The sequence below is a fragment of the Mesocricetus auratus genome, unplaced genomic scaffold (assembly GCF_017639785.1).
Source record: "Mesocricetus auratus isolate SY011 unplaced genomic scaffold, BCM_Maur_2.0 Super-Scaffold_100015, whole genome shotgun sequence".
NCBI classification, from domain to species: Eukaryota; Metazoa; Chordata; class Mammalia; order Rodentia; family Cricetidae; genus Mesocricetus; species Mesocricetus auratus.
Window position 1 is genome coordinate 21,892,314 of NW_024429198.1, and position 23,730 is coordinate 21,916,043.

General features: G+C 40.1%; 1 protein-coding gene across 2 annotated transcripts in view; it reads left to right on the plus strand.

Annotated features, from left to right (window-relative positions):
• Positions 1 to 23,730, plus strand: part of Dnah5 (dynein axonemal heavy chain 5) — a 278,387-nt gene that overhangs the window by 128,810 nt on the left and 125,847 nt on the right. For both annotated transcript variants that reach the window (XM_040757681.1, XM_040757680.1), the window contains exons 29-38: positions 227 to 426; positions 2,471 to 2,624; positions 4,964 to 5,127; positions 8,518 to 8,674; positions 12,469 to 12,681; positions 13,421 to 13,645; positions 14,970 to 15,142; positions 19,942 to 20,120; positions 20,801 to 20,988; positions 21,309 to 21,503. In XM_040757681.1, the coding sequence (XP_040613615.1) occupies positions 227 to 426; positions 2,471 to 2,624; positions 4,964 to 5,127; positions 8,518 to 8,674; positions 12,469 to 12,681; positions 13,421 to 13,645; positions 14,970 to 15,142; positions 19,942 to 20,120; positions 20,801 to 20,988; positions 21,309 to 21,503 (1,848 nt within the window). The remainder of the gene's footprint in view (positions 1 to 226; positions 427 to 2,470; positions 2,625 to 4,963; positions 5,128 to 8,517; positions 8,675 to 12,468; positions 12,682 to 13,420; positions 13,646 to 14,969; positions 15,143 to 19,941; positions 20,121 to 20,800; positions 20,989 to 21,308; positions 21,504 to 23,730) is intronic.

The window sequence follows — 23,730 nt, forward strand, 5'->3', positions numbered from 1 at the left end:
TGACAGGGATGTAAAGGTTTAGAAATTAAGGTTCCATTTACACATACCTTTTATCCTTCTCTCTCTCTCCTTATACATTCATACCATTTATGGTATTACATTTGATATTTGGAAACATGCAAGCTTTAAATACAGATGAAATAAATAAGAGAGGCTCTCCTGGACCTAGACTATTGACAAGGCATGGAGCTTTCCTGGAATAAATGAGAGCTCACTGTGTTGACAGGACATCTGCATCAGCGCAGTGAAGGAGAGAGACATTGAACAAAAGCTGAAACAAGTGATCAGTGAATGGGACAATAAAACGTTAACATTCAGCAGCTTTAAGACCCGTGGAGAACTCCTCCTGAGAGGAGACAGTACCTCAGAAGTCATTGCCAGCATGGAGGACAGCTTGATGCTGCTGAGCTCTCTCCTGAGCAACAGGTAGGAAAGCCATTTTCATTATTCTTCAGATCTACAAGGGAGGCAGGGAAGCCATTTTCCTTATTCTTCAGATCTACAATGGTAGTGGTTTTATTTCATTATTCCTGGTGGGGGTATGTCTGCATCAATTGGACAGAATGGCAGCTGCAGTTAACCCCTGAACATTTCATCTTTGCTCTTGATATGCCTTTCCCTGTAACCCCCCCCCCAAAAAAAATAAAAGATCCACAGACTGATATTGGAGATCTTACCGCTTGCAAGCTGAAAAGGCAGTCCCATCTCCTTGAATCCTCAGAAGCAAACACTCTTAGTTCCTGTCTCCTTCTCCTTATATTTCATTCCCTGCCCAGCCGTATCACTCCTGTCTCCATCTCCCTAGTGCTGGGATTAAAGGTGTGTGATCCTAGGTGCTGAAGTCACCTTTGTGTGAGCTGTTTCTTTTAGGACTTGATCAATTTCATGTAGTCAGTGTGGCCTTGAACTAACAGAGATCCTTATACCTCTTATTCCTCAGCCCTGGGATTAAAGGTGTGTACTACCACTGCCTAGCTTTAGCTTCTATAGCTAACTAGTGTGGCTGGCCTTGCATCCTGAACCCTCAGGCATGCTTTATTAAATCATAAGTAATATATCACCACACCTCCCTGCACAGCTGACAGTTCCAACAAATTGTGGATGCCGATGAGAATGCTATTCTGAATTCTGGAAACATTATGCCTGCAAAGCCTTTTGTTCTAACATTTCTGATCTAGAAGAACATAGGTGTGTGCATACTTTACTGATGACAGATCAAAACAGCATGAAGAACGGTGTTGACAGGAACTGGACTGACCATTTTGTTGTAGCAGCTAAACATGCCTGTGTTGACAAGGAAACCACAGGCTAATATTTCCCCAATGAACTTGCTGCTGTTTACTCTTCCCCAAATAGTTTATTGTATACCCAGATCTCAAAAATATGATAATTGTATGGGTATCACTGAGATATGACTGTATTGTGCCTTTCTGTGTTTAAAGTATCACCCCATGTGTATGTCTAAAAATATTTTTTTGAGACAGGGTCTTGCAATGTAGTCTAGAATGGCACTGAACTCATGATTTTCCTGCCTCTGCCTCCCAAACACTGGTATTTCAGGCATTCACCTTCTGTAATAAAAATAATAATTTAATATTTAATGTCATTTCAGTAAAATTCTTATTATTTTCATTTATTTGGCATCCCTGAGTGAGTGATATGGACTATACAATTTAGTCTTGATAAATCTAGATCCTTGGTAGCATTGAGCTTGATGTTCAGCACTTGGTGAGTTTTTAATAAACTTGGATGCTATACACTATAATTAGAAAGAGTGATGGCAATTTGAATGATAGCACACCTAGAGAAATAGGAAAAGCATGTATAAATATTTCATAAGTGATCTGTGTTAGAGACACAGGAGTATTTATTTTTTTAACCAATAATATCTACCCTACAGAGCTGTGTGACAAACATTTATTCTATTATATATTTACTGATTGCTTGTTATAGGCCCCAGTATCTGCATATTATGGGTTGTGCAAGAGCATAAAGTTTAACATCCATGTATATACACATAGGAATGGCTGGACACAAGGAGGGTGGGAAATAAGGAAGAGATAGGAGAAGGAGTCTAAAGAGTGTCTAGAAATTATCATTGCTGGCACTTACATTAATTATCCAATCTCCACTGATAGCCCTGGAATTGCTACCAGTGAATGACAATCCAGACCTCCTGTGTGAGGTACAGAAACTCAGTAGAGAGAACTTTAAGTTCCTGGATATCCTAACAATGACTTAAATATCTTTCTCTGAATCTGGGTGGAGCTATCTCTTGCCTGATTTCTTCTAGATTATCAGTTCCTTGTTGAGATCCACACTCAGGGTCAAAGCTGTAAAAACCAAACTAAAAACATTCAGCAGCATCCTGTTTACTGTGCTATGATGGCAGCACAAAAAAGTTAAAAAAATAGAAGTTAAAAGCTGTTCTCTTTTTAAACACAACAAAAATATGTGTTTCTTATTTTAGGTACAACATGCCATTCAAAGCCCAGATTCAAAAATGGGTTCAATGTCTCTCTAACTCAACAGACATCATTGAGAACTGGATGACCGTTCAAAACTTGTGGGTTTATCTAGAAGCCGTCTTTGTGGGAGGAGACATTGCCAAGCAGCTGCCCAAGGTTCTGGAATTTTCTTTATGATTCTATCAGGTTATTCAATTTGAGAGACATCTAAGAACTGATAACTCTTTAAAGAAAGCAGTGATATTGTAATCTTCACTGAACCTTTGATTCCCAGCAACTTAGCTTTTCTTTCTGATGTTACCAGTTTTCAAAGGAAGTGAGGAATTATGGGAAAGATGAGGATGATAATTAGAGAATAAAAATGACATGAAACTGTGATGTCTGAGAGGTAACTGAGGATTAAAAAAACCCACAGGATGAATTTCTATGTCATTGGTATCTGTTTTTAGATAATTTGAAGGTGGAGTTTGGAATAGTGTAAATTTATGGCATAGTTATCTTGACAATGGTAGGATAATTTGTTCTTTTATCACTGACATTTTAAAATAATGCATACTATAGAATATACCAAATTATATATGTGCTGTAAAATTACGGGTTGTAGATCTGCAAGGAAAGGCTGTCACTGAGATTTTATATATATATATATGTATATCTATATTTGTATATTTATATACAATGTATCTATATATGTATATCTATATCTATATATATTTGTAATTACCTTACCATGCACATATTGGATGCATTTTGAGATTTTTGAAGACATTTAAAACTAAACTTTAAAAACCCTTATTTTACTATCTTGAGTTACTTGTAAGGTAAGGATATTTAACATCACATTTGAACTGCAGGCACATGACTATGTTCACTGTAACTTTCTCCTAGGTTATTTAAGTGAACTGTAGCAGGCAAACCCATTAATCATTTGTAAGATAGAGCACTTTTATTTTGGTCAGCAGGAAATGCATTCATATACTAAAAATTTGTGTTCATTTATGCATTTTTCTTTTACATGTGTCAGTATAAACACTCATGTACAATAGTTGAAGATAAAGTGACATTTCTTGCTCTCATATTTTGGAGTCTATGATCATTAATGACATAAAGGAGGAATAACTATTCCAACAATCCTCAAATAACCTAATTTTTGATTTTCTCCTGAAAAGGGACTGTTTTCGCAATATTTTTTATATTATTGATGAATGTTTCTCTACTTTTTTTTCAAACACATTTTTATTATATATTTAAATTAGAAACAAGCTTGCTTCCCATGTCAGTCCCAGCTCCCTCTCCTTTCCCTCCATGCCTGCTTGCCCCTACCAGTACCCTCAACTCCCTACCCAATCCCCACTTCATTCCCCAGGGAGGGTAAGGCCCTCCATGGGGGAATCTCTAGAGTTTGTCATTTCGTTCCAGGGAGGGCCTTTGTGTTCTAATATTTAAATTATTTTATTAATTCTTTGAGAATTATTTTTGGAGTTTTCAAGACAGGGTTTCTTTGTGTATCCTTGGCTGTCCTGGAACTCACACTGTGGACCAGGGTGGCCTTGAATTCACAGAGATCTACCTGCCTCTGCCTCCCGAGTGCTGGGATTAAAGGCATGTGCCACCACCACCAAGCTTTAATTATTTGAGAATTTTATCAAATGTATTTTGATCATATTCATCTTCCTTGATCCTCTCTCCTGACTCCTCCAAGTTCTACTGTCCCACTGAATCTAGTTTTTGTCCATATGCTCCTAGGTGTGGAGTCCTCCAGTGGTCAACCTATCAGGAACGACACTTTTAAAGAAAATTGACCCTCCCTCCTCCAGAAATCATTAACTTGTTCATGCGGGGGCGGGTAGGGGGGTGACCATGCTATGTCAACTGTCTTGATTTTGTGCAGGTTTTTGCAGGATACCACAGCTGCTGTGGGTTAATCAGTGCAGTGGTCCTATCACGTTCAGATGACATAGTTTCATTCTAGCTGTCTCAAGCCCTGGCTCCTTACAGTTGTTATGAAACACACTCCGAGTCTAGTGGGAAAGGGGTGTGACACAGATGTTCTTTTTGTGGCTAAGCACTCCACAGACACTTGTTCTCACTCTGATTAGTTTCGAGTTTCTGCATGCGTATTGTTACTTTTAAACACTTTGAATTTCCTTTCTAAACATATAAGCAATCTAATTGTCTTCAGAACTCTCGAAAATAACAAATGCACTCTACTTAGGGATAACCAAGGAGAACAATTGGGAGTTATCTTTCCTCCTAGCTCGTCTTGTATAGACAGTTACTCTTGATTCCATAATAGAAATGTCAGGGTTGAGGTATAGATTCTTATTCAATAAGGGGATGCTATAGTGAAGAAGACACAAAGATCTTTAAATAGAATGTATTTATTCTATTCTTGGATGTATATCCTTGCTGGAATGATAGCCTCAGCCAGAGGATTATGAGATGCCTCATCACTGAGACAGGCCATAGACTTGTCCACTGTGTCACTTCTATAGGAAGCCAAGCGCTTTTCCAATATAGATAAGTCTTGGGTGAAGATTATGACGCGGGCACATGAGATACCAAATGTGATTCAGTGCTGTGTTGGAGATGAGACCATGGGGCAGCTGCTGCCACACTTACTGGACCAGTTGGAAATCTGCCAGAAGTCCCTCACAGGGTGAGTTCATTGGTTCTTTGTAAGCTCTCCTTATCTTGGGGATGGAGGGCAACAGAAAAAGTAGGTAATAAGAGCCACATTATTAAGATTAGCTTCATATATAAATTATTGCACAGGTGAGGCTCTTTTTTTGGAGCTTCAAGCTCTATGCCCATCCTGGTGATGGACTTAGGACTCAAGATGTTTCCTTAAGGTGGTAAGATCTCATATAGTTCTCATTTTGAAAGTTATTGTACCCCATTCATGACATTCTTGTTTATCTTCTATATCTATAGACACAGAACCAAAACATTCCATTGAATAGGGTATATAGACAAACAGTAAGGACTGTAGAGATATGAATGTTTGCAGTAGTGTCTACCTGTGCACATGTATAAACAGATATGTGTGTAGGCTTTGAAAATTCAAAGACTTACAAGATTTTCCCCTTGTTTTTCTTTTTCTGGTTTTAAAATAAGGTAATATAAAGCCAGGCATAGCTCCAGTCCAAGCCCCCTGGAGGCTGAGATGGGATGAAAATGAGGTTGAGGACAGATAAAACTACACAGTGAGACCCTATATAAAAAAAGAAAACCCAAAAACCAAAAAAAAAAACAAGGCAAGAAATAAAAAAGCTAACAAACAAGCAAAAAACCAGAATACATGCACATACACACACATGAACACACATACACAACAACATAAACCAACAAGAAACACAGGAACATAAACAACTCTCCTAAGCAAACAAATAAAAAACAAAAGACACAAATATATATACTGTGATGGTTTGAATAGTTATATCCCTCATAGACTCATGTGTTCCAATGCTTGATCATAGAGAGTAGGACTATTAGGAGGTATGGCCTTGTTGGAGTAGGTGTGGCCTTGTTGGAGGAAGTGTGTCACTGTGGAGGGGTCTTTGAAGTCTCATATATGCTCAAACCATGCACAGTTGGACAGTTGCTTCTGCTGTTTGTAGATAAAAATATAGAACTCCCAGCTCCTTCTCCAGTACCATGCCTGCCTAGATGCTATGTCCCTCCATGATGATAATGGACTGAACCTCTCTGAAAACTGTAAGTCAGCTTCAATTAAATGTTTTCCTTTATAAGAGTTGCTATGCTCATGTTGTCTCTTCACACCAACACAACTTTAACTAAGATAAAAGTTGGTACCAGAAGCTGGGTTATTGCTTTGATAGGCCTGACCATATTTTTGTTTGGAGGAATATGAACTTTTGGGACAGTGGATTAGAAAAGCAGTTGAACTCTTTAAGTGGAGCTTAATGGACCATCATAGAAGGACCATGTCCTGCTATGATAATAATGGACTTAACCTCTGAAACTGTGAGCCACTCCAATTAAATTGGCATGGTCAGTGCTATGGGTACGAAAGATCTCTCCCTACATTTTCCTTTACAAGAGTTGTTGTGGTCATGGTGTCTCTTCACAGCAATAAAACCCTAACTAAGACTCAAACTCCAAGCATGAAATCCAAAACATACAACCAAACCAGGCTAAACAACAGCAGCAGCAACAATAACAACAGTGAAATGGAAAAGTGACTCTCAGAAAATCACTTAAAACTAGAAATGTGATTAAAGTGCTTTTTAAAAAGCATGTCAACATTCCTGGTAGAAACTCATCTAAATTTAACTTGAGCAACAATGTCTGCCAGAGAACAAAGATAGCCTTTGCCTATGTATGTATCTCTGCGTCCTCATGACCAGTGACAGTGTTTGACAAGCTTGTGCTGAACCCTAAGGAACCAAACTAAGTTGTTCTCATTGACATAAGTGGCAGTTAAAAATACTAGGCTTCAAGTGAAACTTTGAAATTATTTTAATGAAGTAAAGAAAAGGTGAATTTATCACACTTGAAAAAACACACAAAGTGGTTACTATGAAAATAGAAGATATAATATATTATCATATAAGTACTATGGATCACTTAGTTATCTTTGCCTACTCAAAACCAGTTTTGAGATGACTATTGAAAAGTAATAAAGTTGCTATAAAGTTAAGGTCAAAGAAAAAGAAAGGATAATAGATTAGAAGGGGAAATTGGTGGACCTCTCCCATAAATGGGTCTAAGTCAAATGAAAAAAGTCCTTTGGGAGGAGTCTCAAAGACCATACATACATACATAGGCACAACTTTTATAAGCTCCATAGCATAAATACCATGGTTTTCAGTAAAATACTTGTTTTTGTTTCTCTTGTGTGTTTTTTTTTTTATGTTCTTGAATTAATGCTTTGGGCAAGTTTCATCCTGTGTTCTCTATCCCATCACAGTGTACATCAGCCATGAGCTGGCGCGCGCGCGCGCGCGCGCGTGTGTGTGTGTGTGTGTGTGTGTGTGTGTGTATGTGTGTGTGCTCATGTATGTACACATGCTTGTGAAAGCCAGAGAACAACCTTATGTGTTGTATTTTGGGTGCAGTTCACTTTTTTTTTTTGTGACAAGTTCTCTCACTGGCCTGTTAATAAGTAGATAGGATAGGCTGGCTGACCAGTGGGCCCCAAGGAGCTCTCTTCATTTCCTTATCATCAGGATGACAAGTGTGTTCCACCACACCTGAATTGTTTTAAAACATGGTTCTATGCATTTAACTCAGCTCACAAACACTGTACCTATTGAGCTATCTCTCCAGCCCCAATCATGAGCCTTGTATTAAAACAATTAATTCTATTTTATTTATTGTTATGATAATTATGATGATCATACATGTGGGCATGTGCCACATTGTGTTTATGGATACCAGAGGACAATTTGTGGCCATTATTTTTCTCTTTTAACATGCTGGTCCTGGGGATTGAACTCAGGTTATTTGGCTTGCATGAATAGCTTGGGAGAAATTTAAATTCTGACATGAACCCAGAGGATAAGCTATCTGAAGTGCTGTGAAATGATGGGGCATATTAACAGGATTTTCATACCTCTGGGAGGTAGGAGGCTTGCCATAGAGCCTCTTGATCCCTGGAGTTTGCTTCTGTGCTGAGGAAAGGTGTATTTACTTCTCTCCTAAGAGAGTCTTCTGACGATATGAAGCCTTTTTGCAGGGCTGAGAAGCAAAGCAAAAATTCCAAGTGAATTCGTAAACTGTATTTTTTTTAATCTTGCTTTCTATAAAGAAAATAAACATGTTAGTTTAAGTCATATTAGCTTAACATTTATGAAAGAGTAAAGAAATTCCACCACTTACTCTGAAAAACAAAAACAAAAAACCACCCCCACCATTCTCTGTTAGAATATGAAATGCTATTTGATGAAACTTACAGAAAAACAACATCAAACTGTAAAGGTGGGAGAAGCGATGGTTGTATGCTCTTGCCTCCTTCTCTGGCCCAGGGGATCTCATTTGCATAAAAGTCAGTGGGCTTAGCGAGCTTTGCTTTTGCCTCCCTCAGGTACCTGGAGAAGAAGAGGCTGTGCTTCCCACGATTCTTCTTTGTGTCAGACCCCGCCCTGCTGGAGATTCTGGGCCAGGCATCGGACTCCCACACCATCCAGGCCCATTTGCTGAATGTGTTTGACAACATTAAAACCGTCAAGTTCCATGACAAGGTCTGCCCAGTTTTAATCGCTGCTTGTAATCTCTGTGTTTCAGAGTGTCGGCTGTCTCTATCAAGTATTTCTCTCATACTGTGTTTACAAAAGATTTACTCTCTTGCTATTAGCTTTTGGCCAGTAATTAAAGGCAAACTCCAGTGTCCAAACTTACATTCAGTCTTCTAGTGTTCATTAGTATGTAAAATGCAGATTAAATGTGATCAGGAATTTATTGTGCAGCCTGAAGAAACTGAGACAGGGGGATTGCAATTTTGAGGCCAGCCTGGATTACACAGTGATTTAAAGCTAGCCTGGATTAGCGCAGGTCCTCATCTCAAAACACACAAGCAAGTAAAAAAAAAAAAAAAGGCAAAATAAACACCAGCTTTAAAAGCACATTTTACAATATTTATCGTTTTACATATTAAGTATTCAGAAATCCACTGCGTTAAGGAAATCAATTGCTTGCATATAGTTATTGTGACTAAACTATTTTTGTCATGCTTCCGAAGTTTTTGTGTCCTTCAAACTTATTTTATTTTATCTTATACTCCTACTGTGTTCATGACATCATGGAGTTGTGTAAGCTATTCAACTTGATAGCGAGTTAATTTGCACAGTTTCCAGAAGACACTGTTCGTCCTTCTATCTAAATTTCTACAGAAAGTACCTTTCCTTTTTGATATTGTGTTCAGTCCTCTGGGGCCTCATATCAACTCAGTACTATTCATTTGTTCACCCTATCAGCCAGTTTAATCTACTGAGCAGCTATCATGTGCCAGATGTTTTGCCTGAGAATGAGAATATACCAGCCAGCCTCAGGGAACTCATGCTCTGATAGAAGAGATGGAGAGGTAAACAGATGGACTCTATGGAGTGTAGTTAGTGCTGCTGTAGTCGATACCATGGTAGGCAATTAAAAGCCTGCCATTATGGTCAGGCGCCTTGTTATGTGTCACAGTGAGCCTGGTTGTAGGGTTCCCAGGGAGAATGTATCATCGCCAAAGCAGAATTATTTCTTATTCCAGAATTTCACTATTAAATTGTTGATACACTTGGACTGAATTATTGTGGTTGTATTAAGCACATGAGCCTAAGGAAACCTGCCAGGGAGCCCTAACTTGGGTGTACGGATTGTTAGGAAGACTTTCCAAATGAGTAAATTGGTGTCCTTTGATGTCTTGAGGATGAGTGGCACACAATCATGTAGGTGAAGAAGGGAAGTGTGGCTTGGTCAGAAAGTAGTGTGTGTGAGAGCCTAGAGGTATGTGCAGCCTGGATCAGAACTGTGGGTGCATGGGCCAGGGCTTAAGGTTTTCATGGCTTGGAACAACAGCAGCATGTTCCCTCAGTTCTGGAGGCTGGAAGGCAGAAATGAGATGATGGCAGAGTTGTTGTCCAAAGGAGACCCCAGGAGAGAACTTTACTCATGCTTTTGCTATGGTTTCTCATGGATTTTGACAGTCCTTGGAGTTTTTGGCCACTAGTTTTTGGTCATTTTGATATCTGCCTTTTGTGTCTTAAAACCTGCTCTTCTTGTAAGGTCAACTATGCTTATGAAGACATCACAGTTCATTACAACCTCATCATAACCTGGTGAGATAAGCAAAGATTCAAATCCACAGGCTCTGGTGCTTTCAGTATCTTGTTTAGGAGAATGTAATTCGAGCTGCAGGAGGAACTGAGGAGCAAAAGAGTAACAGGCGGATTCCAAAGGCCAAGTGTGCCATGACATGGACGGTCACTTCATCCAGTATGTGTCAGGACATTCAGCCTGTGCTTTAGAAAGTTTGAGGTGCAGTTGTCTGGTGGAATGGAAGGCAGTAAGAGTGAGGAAAGCTGGATGGCTGTGGTAGGCTTCACCGGAGGGCCAAGGAAGGAAACACAGGGCAGCCTTTAAAGCTCGAGAGCAATGGCTCCTGTTAATGTGTGGAAGAGGGAGGTTAATTTTCTTGTCTGATATCTAGGGAGTACTCCTTAATGGAGTTGGCACTATGTTTTATTGCATGCATTTTCTTTCTCTTTTATATGTTATACTTCTATTCTATTCTGCTGTTTGTATTTGTTGTTTGTTTGAAATATGGAGCTGTTGTGTAGCAAAGGCTAGCCCTTATGCAGCCCTGGCTGGTTTCAAACTTACGATATTCCTGCCCTAGATTTCTAAATGCTGGGATCACAGACATCTGCAACAGTAGCCAGTGTTGTAATTTAAGAAAAGTTTCATGTGAGAGAAAGATGTGAGGAAAGGGATCCTAAAAAGGAAAGGGGAGGGGGGAGACCAGCCTCTGGGGACAGGAGTAGCAGGAGAGAGGAAATAGATGCAGAGAGAGAGAGAGAGAAAGAGAGAGAGAGAGAGAGAGAGAGAGAGAGAGAGAGAGAGAGAGAGAGAGAGAGAGAGAGAGAGAGAGAGAGAGAGAAACAGCCAGACAGAGAAAGGGAGAGAAAGGAAGAGAGAGGAGGATGGGCAGTGGGCAGGGTCCCTTTAAAATGGAATGTAGCTAATAGGCACAGGTGGTACTCTTAGTGGTTGCAGCTGAGGGCATGTCCTGTCAGAACCCCAAGGACAGGACAGTATAAATGCCTGAATACTAACAGGCAACCTGCCTTTCCAATTTTTATTGAGTTTATTTATGAAGGTAGTCTAAAACAGTGTTTCTTTTCTGGCAGTAGTTTGTCTTTGTGTTTACATTCTTGAATTTAAAAAAAAGGCATTATATCAAGAAGGAAATCCTTCCTGATGCTTGGGAAAGTCTTTCTGCTACAGTCCCGGTATTTCACATTCAGCAGGAAAGCTTTTCCATCTGCTGAGGAGCAAAGGTCGTTTGTCTCCTAGTTGGTAGGTTAATGCCAACTCAGCTTTAGTCTCTGTCCAGCAGCCACCTCTGCAGGTTTTGTTGCCTTTGTTCTTTTCTTGTTTCCACCACGAGGTTTGTACATCCAGAATCAGGTCCTGATGTGGCTTCTAAATTTTGTAAAATTATAAATACCAAATGCAATGGAGGAGACCCAAGTTTAAGATGCACAGATCACATCTGTATACAACCGAAGTGGACTTAACACAACACTAAACTTCGGCCCCAGAAGAATGTTGTTTTGTTGGTTTATTTACTTTTAAACCAAAGAGCAGAGACAACAGCAAAAATTTGCATTTCCTGTATTTCGTGTGTCACACCCAGTGGGATGTAGGTAGAGACAGAATACATAGGTGCCTTCTACTAATGACCAATGCAGACAAGACATTTAGCCTCAGTGCTGTCCTCCAGGAAGAGTGCCATCGGGATCTATGTCCTGAACTCCAGACAGCATACTTTTCTCATGATACTGTGTCACCTGGAGACTGGGGGTTGGATTTGATGAGAAGACACATGAGAGTCCTCTTCTGCAGAGAGTACCGTGCATGGTACAGAATTGGAATTACTTTCTAATGGCTTTGTTCTCATCACCATATGGATCAGGCCATTCCTAATGTCAGCCCAATAATCATGTGGTGTGGGGTTACAGCCTCTTCATGAGCTCTAGTTTGCTTGGAGGATTTGAGAGATTTTCTTTTTTTTTCCTTCCATCAACATATTTGTATTAAGTATTTCTTTTGGAAATAACTTCCGTGTCGATGGCCTGAGTTTCTTCATTAGATTTTAAAACTAGGCCTTTGTTGTTGTTTTGCAATGACTTTATGTCCTATTTTGCCATCTATTTAATGACTTGTGCCTTAACTTTTTATGGGAGGGGGTAATATTGACAAGAGGACGCAGAGGAAAGGGATTGCTTATTTTTATGTGAATATGGCTGTCTTTTTCATCTTCTAACAGATCTATGATCGAATTCTGTCGATTTCCTCTCGGGAGGGTGAGACAGTTGAATTGGACAAGCCTGTGATGGCAGAGGGCAATGTGGAAGTCTGGCTTAACTCCCTGCTGGAGGAATCGCAGTCCTCATTGCGTCTTGTCATTCGTCAGGCAGCCACAAACATTCAAGAAACAGGTTTCCAACTGATTGAATTTCTTTCTTCCTTCCCTGCCCAGGTCAGTGTATTGATATTGGAAATTATTATTTTTTGATTAATCAGTCATTTTAAATCTTAGATATTGCCTATTGTAAGCCTCATAAATTGTGTAATTTTATTTTGGCTGAATATTAAGATTTTCATAAAGACTATGATTATTTAGCCATGTATAATAATAGACTTGAATACGATTTGGATTACAGAGATATTTGCAGTATTTTCTTTAACTTAAGACAAGTAAATACTAATATCTTTATGTAACAATGGACAAAGATCATAGATCACAAAAGTGTCCTCAGAGCATCCTTAACTAGGAAAAATACTCTTTGGCATTCAGATATAGGAAATGATTTTTCTTAGTCCTTGTGATCAATAAAGATTTTATGAATGTCTACTATGTACAAACCCTATGCCTATTGAGTGAAGCCAATTTAATTCAATTCCTTATCTGAGTATGACTTAAAAATCTATTTAGAGAGGTGTGAGCTAAACCTGTGTGACCAAGAACTAAACCAAGGCAGACATAAACACATCAAAGTGCTTCCCACATTTATGCATTAGATAAATAACATGAATTGAGTTCATGGACTTTGAAATAAGTCAAAGGAGTTGATGTAATCAGGGCCATCCGATTGTATGATAAGTATAAGGACTCATTATAGGGATTTCTATGTAAATTGGAAATTCTATGCAAGCTGTAAATACACTATATATACTCTCGTAAAGCCTTAGCCTCTTTTGTTTAAAACCTCTACAAGGTTGGACTACTAGGAATTCAAATGATATGGACCCGGGACTCAGAAGAAGCCCTTCGGAATGCTAAGTTTGATAAGAAAATCATGCAGAAGACCAACCAGTCCTTTCTAGAGTTACTGAACACACTGATCGACGTTACCACAAAGGACCTGAGCTCCATGGAGAGGGTTAAATATGAGACTCTGATTACTATTCATGTGCACCAAAGGGATATCTTTGATGACCTGGTAAATACTTTATAAATGCTCTCTCATAAATGAAAAAATAAAACAAACTCCAGGTGCCGTCTGTTCTTACCCACTAGACTGATAAGATGGATTTTGTGAAAAAGTCGAATTCAGGCACAGGCACGCTGACATCAGAGCATACACGTCAGACTCTCTTTTCAGCCTTAACCTGAAGTTTCAGTCATATTCTGATGATCTATACTACGCCATTGGCATAATGAGACATCACTTTACAATTCTTTGCGTTTATTCCAGATGCTAAAATGCCATGCAGTGTCCCGAAAAGTTTTTCTCTTTCTCATTTCCCTTATAGTTATTGATCGAATATTCCTGGTTCATTGGGGGAAGAAATTATATATGTGTTGGTAGTAGAGCTGTTTAAGGCTTCTTTGGGGGATTTGACAACTCATACCCTTCACAAGTTTTACCTGCCTTTATGCTGCTGATTGCAAAGCAACCCTCCTGATTGCTGCAGATGTCACACAGAGTTTGCCTTTGAAAAGATACGGGCATGGATAAGGGGAGGTTCATAGTTACAGTTATGTGAAGTGTGGAAAGAATAATGCTTTCTATAGAATTCAATATTAGGTTAGAGACAAGAAGCTCTTACACTCAATAATTTTCTGGATTGTGTCTCAGACCCATTATGTAAAAAAAAAAGAATATGAAAGATTGGTCCTGATGTGCTGGCATCAAAAACTGCGTTTTTTGAGCTATTTTGTGTTAATCTTCTTCCCTAATAGCTAATCACACTGGTTCTCAAAGAAATAAAGGGCACAGGGTAATTTTAAATTTCTTATTTATCAAAGAGAAATGATTAAAGTGCCTTAAAATTTTGGTAAAAATTTTAGACAAAACCACTGCCAGGTATTAACCTGACATTTAAATGTTAGAATTTTTAACCTGTTGAAAATTCATAGGAAAAAATGATAAAAAAACAGCTTAAAAAGATTTCATCTTATTATTAAGAGATTCCCTTTTCATAATGACATTGTAGTGTTGTCTTTGTATTCTCACAGATTAAATCTCATGGTTCAGATATATGGCCCTATGTATGAAGGGTGCAATTATAGAAATGACTCTCTTATTGAACTGTAATGTCGTTTCAATTTGAGCAACCCAGCTGAAGTGGTGTTGCTTCCTCTCATTTCCATAGCATCTCAAGTTGCTTTTTTTGTTGATCGATAACTGATTGGGTCAGATGATGAGAGACCTGACATCTCTCACTTGCTTGGTTTTTTTCCTTTCTCCTCTGTGGTCTGTGCAAATGCTAATGTGTCTACTTAGCAAGTGACTCGTCTCACATACACCTTTTGAATTTCAGTGCCAAAGGCATGTCAAGAGCCCTACGGACTTTGAGTGGCTGAGACAGTGCAGATTTTACTTTCTGGAAGATTCTGACAAGACGATGATCCACATCACAGACGTGGCTTTCATTTACCAGAATGAATTTTTAGGCTGCACTGACAGGCTTGTCATAACTCCGCTCACAGACAGGTGATGGGAGGGTTCTTCGATCCCACAGTTCCTTTCTCCTCTGCTCAGCACTCTAGTCCCTCGGGTGGCCCGGGGGACTTCTTTTGCCCACAGCTCTTTTATAGCAAGGCCTTTGAAAGTTAGCATTTCTAGCTCTCCCTGTGTCTTCACATGGGATTCAGGTTTGTGGTTCAGACAGACCCGGCTTCTTTTGCCTCCAGTCTCACAGAGGCAAAGTGTAAATGCGTCTGTGAACCCTGAATGGACAAGAAAGGAATTAATTACTGTGTGTCACTAGGTGTGAATCACAGGGGACATCAAAGGTTACTTTATTAACGCCAGCACCTGTTGTTCTTTAGAGAAACAATTAAGGTGTTTTTAAAAAGCAGCAAAGATGGAGTAAAGCACAAATGAAAATAGGAAGACCGATGGGCGTGTGGCAGGGACATGGGAGTTGTCATCCATTCCCTTTGCCTGACGCCTGCCATCCACACTGGCTAATTACAACTGTCAGCGTGAGTGGATTAATAAACACCCAAGTCGTCCATCCTCAACACCTTTAGTTGCGTTTGAGGGCTTTTCCCACAAAGAACCAACTGAGAGTGATGGTCCCATCCTACGGACTAGGGTCTAAGTGAAAAGGTAAAAACCAGCTAAGTACCAGCTTCCATATTCTCTGCTTCCTGACCTAGCGAGACTCAGGCTTTCCTCTCTGAGATAATCATCAGTGTCCACCTTTTGTTAGGTCACTGTCAGTGATGTTTTATGTGATGCAGTCGCTTCCGTCTGGACAACCTTCCTGCCACCCTCCATTTCCTTCCTACTTCTGTGATCTCCACGCCCCCCAAAACAAAACAAAACAAAACAGAGTTCTTTCTTCTTTGATTGTCTTAAATGTACTCTGTTCTCTCTCACAGTGTTAATGTTATACTGCTATCATAGCAAATCACCACAGGATCTAATTAATCTTTTACCCTTCCTCAAATCCACAAGAGGGCCGAGTTCCTTGCTAGAGACACAAGGGGGCGCCGTTTTCCACCTTTTTAAGGTGTCCGCAGACGTCTTGGTTGTAGGACCCTGACCTTCACTTCTCACTGATTGTGAGCAGAAGACCATCTCGGCTTAAGAGAGCTGCCTTGTTCCTTGATCTCTTCCTTCACCTTGACAAGCTCAAATGGTGGGCTGAATTCAAGCCTAATCTCCTCTTGTGTCTTCGACTTGCTTTTCTCTCTCCTGTTTCCTCAGGGTGGACCGAATCCACTGGGTAACCCAGGATAATCTGTCTACCCAAAGGTCCTCACATTGATAATGTCTGAAAAGCCCCTTTAGCTATATAAGGTGATATGCTCACAGTGTCCAGGGGTTAGAATATGGGCATTTGAGGGGGCAACATTATTCTATTACACACCCCCATCCCCTTGAAGACAAAGAACCTTGAAAGCCGAGCAAGTATTTACAGCTTTAAATGCTGACAGTTCTGAAACTCATTTTAGACTTTCACCCCATGTTTCCTTGTCTGCATTCCTTCAGCTTGATTGTGTGAGGAGTGGGGCGTCATTTTTGGCGGCTGGTTCAGAGGACAACATTTTTCTGTCCTTTTACAGTAAGAGTTCCTCATGAAAACAAATGTCTCATAGAGGTATGGTTTGGGAGGCACTGGCATGTACTCTCAGCCTTTGTCTTTGGACCTGTGACATCTGACAGCCAGGGCAGCTCCCAGAGCTGAGATGCTTCATAGCACTCAGAAAAATCTGTTGTCATTGCATGTGGTCAAATGGCCATCCTCCCATGATAAAAACACGCATCATCTTTCTCCCAAACGCATGATGATTTCAATAACCACCCTCCTTCCACTTCTGAGCACACATGCAGAGGAGGCTGGGAGGTCCCTTCTACTGCTGCCACCCAGGCAGAGGCCAGGTGAAAGCAAGGGACAGACAGAGCATCCTGTTGACAGACATACAGAAAACTCTGACTACCTGTGATTCTAAACAAAGGAAAATTTCTTGCTGGTGCACTTGCCCTGTGCCCTCCTTCAGGAACATTTGAGCATGTTAGAGTCAGTAAGTGCAGGAAGCACTTCTCTTCACACAGGCTAAGAAGTACCTGTAATGACATAGATGCATAATTGCAGTGGCAACAACAGTTGCCTGTTGCCCACAGGTGTAAAAAGAGCTCTGTGGGGGAGCGGTGAATGGCTCCTTATCTCAAAGACTGGATGCACCTTGAGTCTGACAGAAAGTGCTTGGCTTGCAGCTATGGGTGAGACTAAGCATCGGCTCCTCTGAGATCCTGAGTAAAGTCACTCTGTGGTGTGAACCTCCTTCCTCATGTGTGAAGTGGAATCAGGAGCTTCTGGCAGGTGGCTCTGGAGTTTGGTGGGGTAACATGGAGGCCATCGTGTAGGTAGTGGTTGGTAAAGACTGCCCAGAAAGGGGCGGTGAAATGCAAGCAGGGAATTAGGCCTTTGGCTTGAGGGAAATATGGACGTGGGTGCAAGTGTCCATTGGCTCTCACACTACCTTCTTCCTCTTTGGCCGGGCTGGGTGATCACTGGTTTTCAGGAACTTATTTCTAGTAGAGAACCTGGGAGACCCCAGTCTGTGTACTTGACGTTCACATCCATGTTTTCTCTGAGTGCTTTCTCAGGGCCCTATGAACGCTTTACATTCAGCCATGGGAAGCACAGCTGCACCGGCTTATGGATGGTTTTTTTTTTTGGCAACACCAGGTGGTACTGGAATCAAGTAATCTATCAGCATAGTTTTAGGGTAAAAACTTTCCTTTACAGGATTTCTTGTATCGCTCACCAAATCTTTCCTGTGTTACCCTCATATGGTATGATATGGAAGGAATTGTAGATGCTCACGCACAGACCTGGAATGCTGTTATTCAGCAGTGTGTTGTTTAAAACCAAGGTGATGTGTGAGGACAGCTCAGGACTTAAGAGCACTTGCTGCTCTTGCAGAGAACCTGGGTTTATTGCTAACACCCAGATCAAAACTCACAACTATCTGCAGATCCAGTGCTGATGGACCAAATACCTTTTGTAGCCTTTGTGGGCTCCTGCTCACACACAGTGCATATAAACTTACACATGCATACATTCATACTCATAAAACATTAAATACATCAAGGATGTGGAACTATGAACTCCTAGAACCAAAAGACAATGAATCTGTTTAAATGATTCCTAATCTGACAAATATAAATACATTCTATTTATATTTTATTCTATTCTATTATATATATACAAAATGAATTATTTTTCTCTTGTGTGAATTGAACTCAAAGTGTTGAACATGTTAGATACCTTCCCACTTACCTCCATTCCAAGATTTTGATTCTTTGGGAGCCAGGATCTCATTACATAGCTCAAGTTAACTTTGAATCCACTATATAGCCCAGGCTGGTCTTGGACTCATGATCCTTCTACCTCTATACAATCTATACAATCTATACTATCTATCTATCTATCTATCTATCTATCTATCTATCTATCTATCTATCATCTATCTATCTATCATCTATCTATTTATCTATCATCTATCTATCTATCTATCATCTATCTATCTATCTTTTAATGTACACTTGAGGTTTATAACACATTGTGATAGCAGACAAGGATAGCAAGCACTTATTACATTGACACATGTTAGCACAGCTAGCAGCTCACAGTTACTTATTTTGGAGAGAAGAACAGCTAAAATCTATGAATTCTGTTGAAGACTCCTAGGACAATAAAGTTTTATTAACTATAATCTCCTTGTACATCTGCTATCTATATTTTCTGAGTTTACAAAATTGATATGTAGAATTATCCGCCCTACATCTTATTTCCTGTCTCCAATTCTGCCTCTGGCCATTATTGATTTATTCTCTATGTATTCTGCCCACCTTCTCCCTAGCATGTGAGTGAAATCATGCAGTATTTGTCTTTTGGTATCTGGTTTATTCAGCTTAGCAAAATTTCCTTGGGTCTACTTATGTATGGCAAATGGCAACATTTTTTTAAAGACTAAAAAGTATTCCATTGTATAAAACCATATTTTGAAAAGTTAATTCATCCATAAGCTGATAATTGGGTCTTTTTGTGGCTACCATGAACATCTATTAGGTGACAACTGGGTCTTCCCTTGGCCTACAATGAACATAGCAGGATGGATACTTTCATGAAGGGTTAATTCGTTTTTGGGTATATGCGCACAGATGGGAGATCATTGGGGGTGTGTGTTAGTACTGTTTTTCATTTTTTTGGCAGGGGAAAGTTCATACAGCTTTCAATAGCGACTTTACCAAGTCGCATCTTCACCAATACTATGCAACCCCCTGACCAATGCTTGCCTTTACCCATTTAGTAACATCCATTCTTTAGGGTACCAGGTGCAATGCAGTGATATGCATTTCCTTCATGATCAGCAAGACTCTCTAAATGTTATTCTTTTGATATGGGTAGAATTCTAGGGAAGAGTTGTCAAATAAATGTTGTCAGTGCTCCACACTCTTTTTCCATGCTTATACAGTCTCAATAATTACCATAAATACCGTTATCATAGAGCCTGAAAAAATGTCAGGAAAGAAATCTAACTATTTACACAGACTTCCTAAACTTATTTGGACAGAGACTACCTCCTTCTTTTTCCATAGCACATCTCAACACACATGGGGATATCTGTCCTAGAATGTAGCTTTGGAAATTATCTGTAGGGAGATTGGCCCTCTTCCTGCATCTTTTAGTCAAGTACAGGTTCTTTCTCTGTGATGTCTTGAGCGTCTTTGGGACACTGTAGCAAGTTTCTGAAGACAACTTGGTCATGCAGGTGCTACATCACATTGGCTCAAGCTCTGGGAATGAGCATGGGAGGAGCCCCTGCTGGTCCTGCAGGAACAGGCAAGACAGAAACCACCAAGGATATGGGCCGATGTCTTGGGAAATATGTTGTGGTTTTCAACTGTTCAGACCAGATGGATTTCCGAGGACTTGGGCGGATATTCAAAGGTGAGCACTGTATCTGTCACTGATTGAGAAGTTTCAGGTCAAGTGAAAATTTCTTGGTAAGATTTATCTCTTGGAGCTGGAGAGATGGTTCAGTGGTTAAGAGCACTGGATGCTTTGCTCTTCCAGAGGTTCTGAGTTCAATTCCCAATAACCACATGACAGCTCACGACCATCTACAATGGGATCTGATGCCCTCTTCTGATGTGCAGACTTACATGCAGACAAAACACCCATATGTCTAAAAGACATAAGCAAACCTAAATAAAAGATCTATCTCTCAGGGTGGGAATACAAGCTTAGCTTGTGGGAGATTTGATTCAGTCTGGAGCAACAACAACAGCAAAAGATTTGTTTATGTTTTCCAAGAACTGAATGTTTTTTGGTGTCATTTTTCTAGGTTGTTTTGTTTGACAAGCTCAGTCTTAGCAGTGTTAGGTGGATGGAATGCTCATGTCATTTGCCTTTTGTTAGACACTTATTGTCAGTAATACGGGTAGATGTTTACAGACAAGCTGCCAATTTATTGGCTGTTTTTGGGCTTCTTGATGCACCATTTATGTGCTAACTTCAGTTTTGAATAAGCTGATCTCTGGTTCAATTTGGCAGCTGCGTAATCTCCATTTTCTTGGTTTTCAGAAATGATATACTAATTGGATTTTCTGTCTAATTTCCTTTCTAAGGGCTGGCACAGTCTGGGTCCTGGGGTTGCTTTGATGAATTCAACCGCATCGATCTTCCAGTTCTCTCCGTGGCAGCCCAGCAAATCTCCATTATTCTCACGTGTAAAAAGGAGCGGAGAAAGTCTTTCATTTTTACTGATGGAGATAATGTGACCATGAACCCAGAATTTGGACTTTTTCTGACGATGGTAAGGAGCTGCTGAAACTCAGCCTTCTCGTCACGGTGCTTGGACCTCTTCCCAGCCCTGTGTCACCTGTGCCTCATGGACGGCAATTGAGATTGTAATTATCATTCCTGTTTGAAAATCTTTAAGTGCTAAACAAAGCTCATATTAATAACTCATGACTTAATCTGTCCAGGCAAAAGAAGAGTGAGATATGTAAATGAGCTCCCCAGCTGACATTCCAGATTTGTGTTGTGTGCATAATGAACCTTTTAATATCGTGCCAGTATGTCCTAGTTGCCCCAAGAGTGTGTCATTCATCCTTGGGTTTTGCTTCCATTTAGAACCCTGGCTATGCTGGGCGCCAGGAACTCCCTGAAAACTTGAAGATAAACTTCCGCTCTGTGGCCATGATGGTCCCTGACCGTCAGATTATCATTAGGGTGAAGTTGGCCAGCTGTGGCTTCATTGACAACGTAGTTCTGGCCAGGAAGTTTTTCACACTCTACCAGTTGTGTGAGGAGCAGCTCTCGAAGCAGGTGTGTTATTCTGAAGGTCTTTATGTAGTTAGTCACTTTTCATCTCTCTGTTTAGTAATTTTCAGTTCTTTTAAAAATTGCTTGGGAATTTCATATATGCATGTAATGTATTTTATAAACCCATCCCACGTTCTGTCCCCTTCAATTCCTCCTTTATCTCCTTCACTACTTTTCTTTCCCAGTTCCATGTGGTTTTTAAATCAGCTGAGTCTACTTGGTGCTGCCAGTATGTATAGGGGTACAGGTATCTCGCTGGAGCATGTATAGCCTCTCAGGCTGTATTCCTGTTAAAAACCAACTCTCCCCCTCACCAATAACAAACAGCTTCTCAGCTTAGACTAGAACTCTTGACAAGATACATTTGATACTATTTATAAAATGATAAAGCTGGTGTGTGTGTGTAGGTGCATGTACATTGGTGCACATGCCAAAGGAGGCCAAAGGTCAGGTTCATGAACTGTTCCTAAGGTTCCACCTCAGCTTTTGACATAGGGTCTTTATCAGGCCTTGAGCTAGCTGAGTAAGCTAGTGTCAGTGAGAACTAGTCACCTGTCTGTTTCTCATTTTCCAGTGCTGTGAACTCAAGTATGTGCTTCCACGCCTGACTGTCTGTCTGTCTGTCTGTCTGTCTGTCTGTCTGTCTATCTTTTGCATAGGTTTTCAGACCCTTGTCAGATCTTATGGTTACACACCAAGCACTTGACTTACAGAGCTATCTCCCAAGTGCCCAAAAGTTGATTTTTCTCTAGACTTTTGTTAAGAAGAACATTTAAAGAAATTACTATTTCTAGCATAGAAGTAATATGCTTAGTCTGCAAACAGACTTAAGAACTAAAATATGAATGGTATTACTGTTGGCAATTTCCATAACCTGTGTACAAATCATGCTTTCAGAAACTTATGAGTCGTTGACTCTTCTTACTCCCAAGCTTGCCCATATATTTAACCAAGTTAACTAATTGCCTTTCCTGTTGTAAACTTCTCCATAGTTTCCCATTTTTTTGGGTTAGCAAATACATTGGCTAGGACACACGAGTTAACCACTTATTACATCTGCATTAATTATCTATCACCAAATAACAATTTTAGCAACAAGCTTAGTGACTTGAAACAGTGGGCCATCTTAAGTGGGTCGTACATATGCTCCAATGCTCCAAGACTGCAATGAAGGTGTTTTCCAGAGCTGGGATTTCATCTCACGCTGGATTGGGCATCAGTTCACTGCATTATCTTATCCCTTCTGTTTCTTGAATGTAGAGAACTTTCCATGTCACTGAGTCCTGTGGTTGACTTTGTTGTTTCTGTGCTCCACCGGCTTCATTCCTACACGCACACTCACTGAGCTCTCATGAAATGACAGGAGTCAATGCATGCAGAGCAGTCATCCCCTTGTGGACGCCCCTTCAGGCCCATGCAGTTGACACATGAAGTTTGCTTGGCTAATTTCATCTGCTGACACTTGTGTGCACCTTGATTTCTTTGTTCTTCTTCTTCTTCTTCTTCTTCTTCTTCTTCTTCTTTTTTTTTTTTTTTTTTTTTGGTTTTTACGAGACAGGGTTTCTCTGTATTGTTTTGGAGGCTATCGGTCCAGCCCGGCCTCAAACTCACAGAGATCTGCCTGCCTCTGCCTCCCGAATGCTGGGAATAAAGGCGTGCGCCACCACCGCCCTGCTGATTTCTTTGTTCTTCTTAAGAACTTAAATTCCTTGAATGCTGTCATGTGCTCCACCCTCAATACACAAGCACAGAGTTAGCTGCCATATGTCAGCCGGTGACTTCTAATGTTATTTTTGTTTTTATGTAGTTATGATTTTATTATGGTAAAAGGCATAACTTACTACATCAGCTACTTCAAGTATATAGTTCAGTGATGTTAGGTCTGTTTACAACAAATAGATCTACAGATAGTTTCCATAATTTCTTTTCTTTTAAAATTAAACCCTACAAATTGATAGTTTCCTTCTCCTCCCTCCTAGTCCCTGGTAGTCACTATTCTAATTTTTTTGTTTCTACCAACTTAACAGGTAACTCATGTACATAAATTCTTTACATCATTTGTTCTTTGGTGGCTGACATAATTTAGTTAGCATAACATATCCAAGGTTCATCTGTGATGTGGTATGGGGTACCTTCTTCATGTGGTTAAATAATACTCCACTGTGTGAAAATGCTGTGTTTTGTGTCTCCATTCATCTGATGCAGGGCAGCTGGACATTTGGGCCGCTTC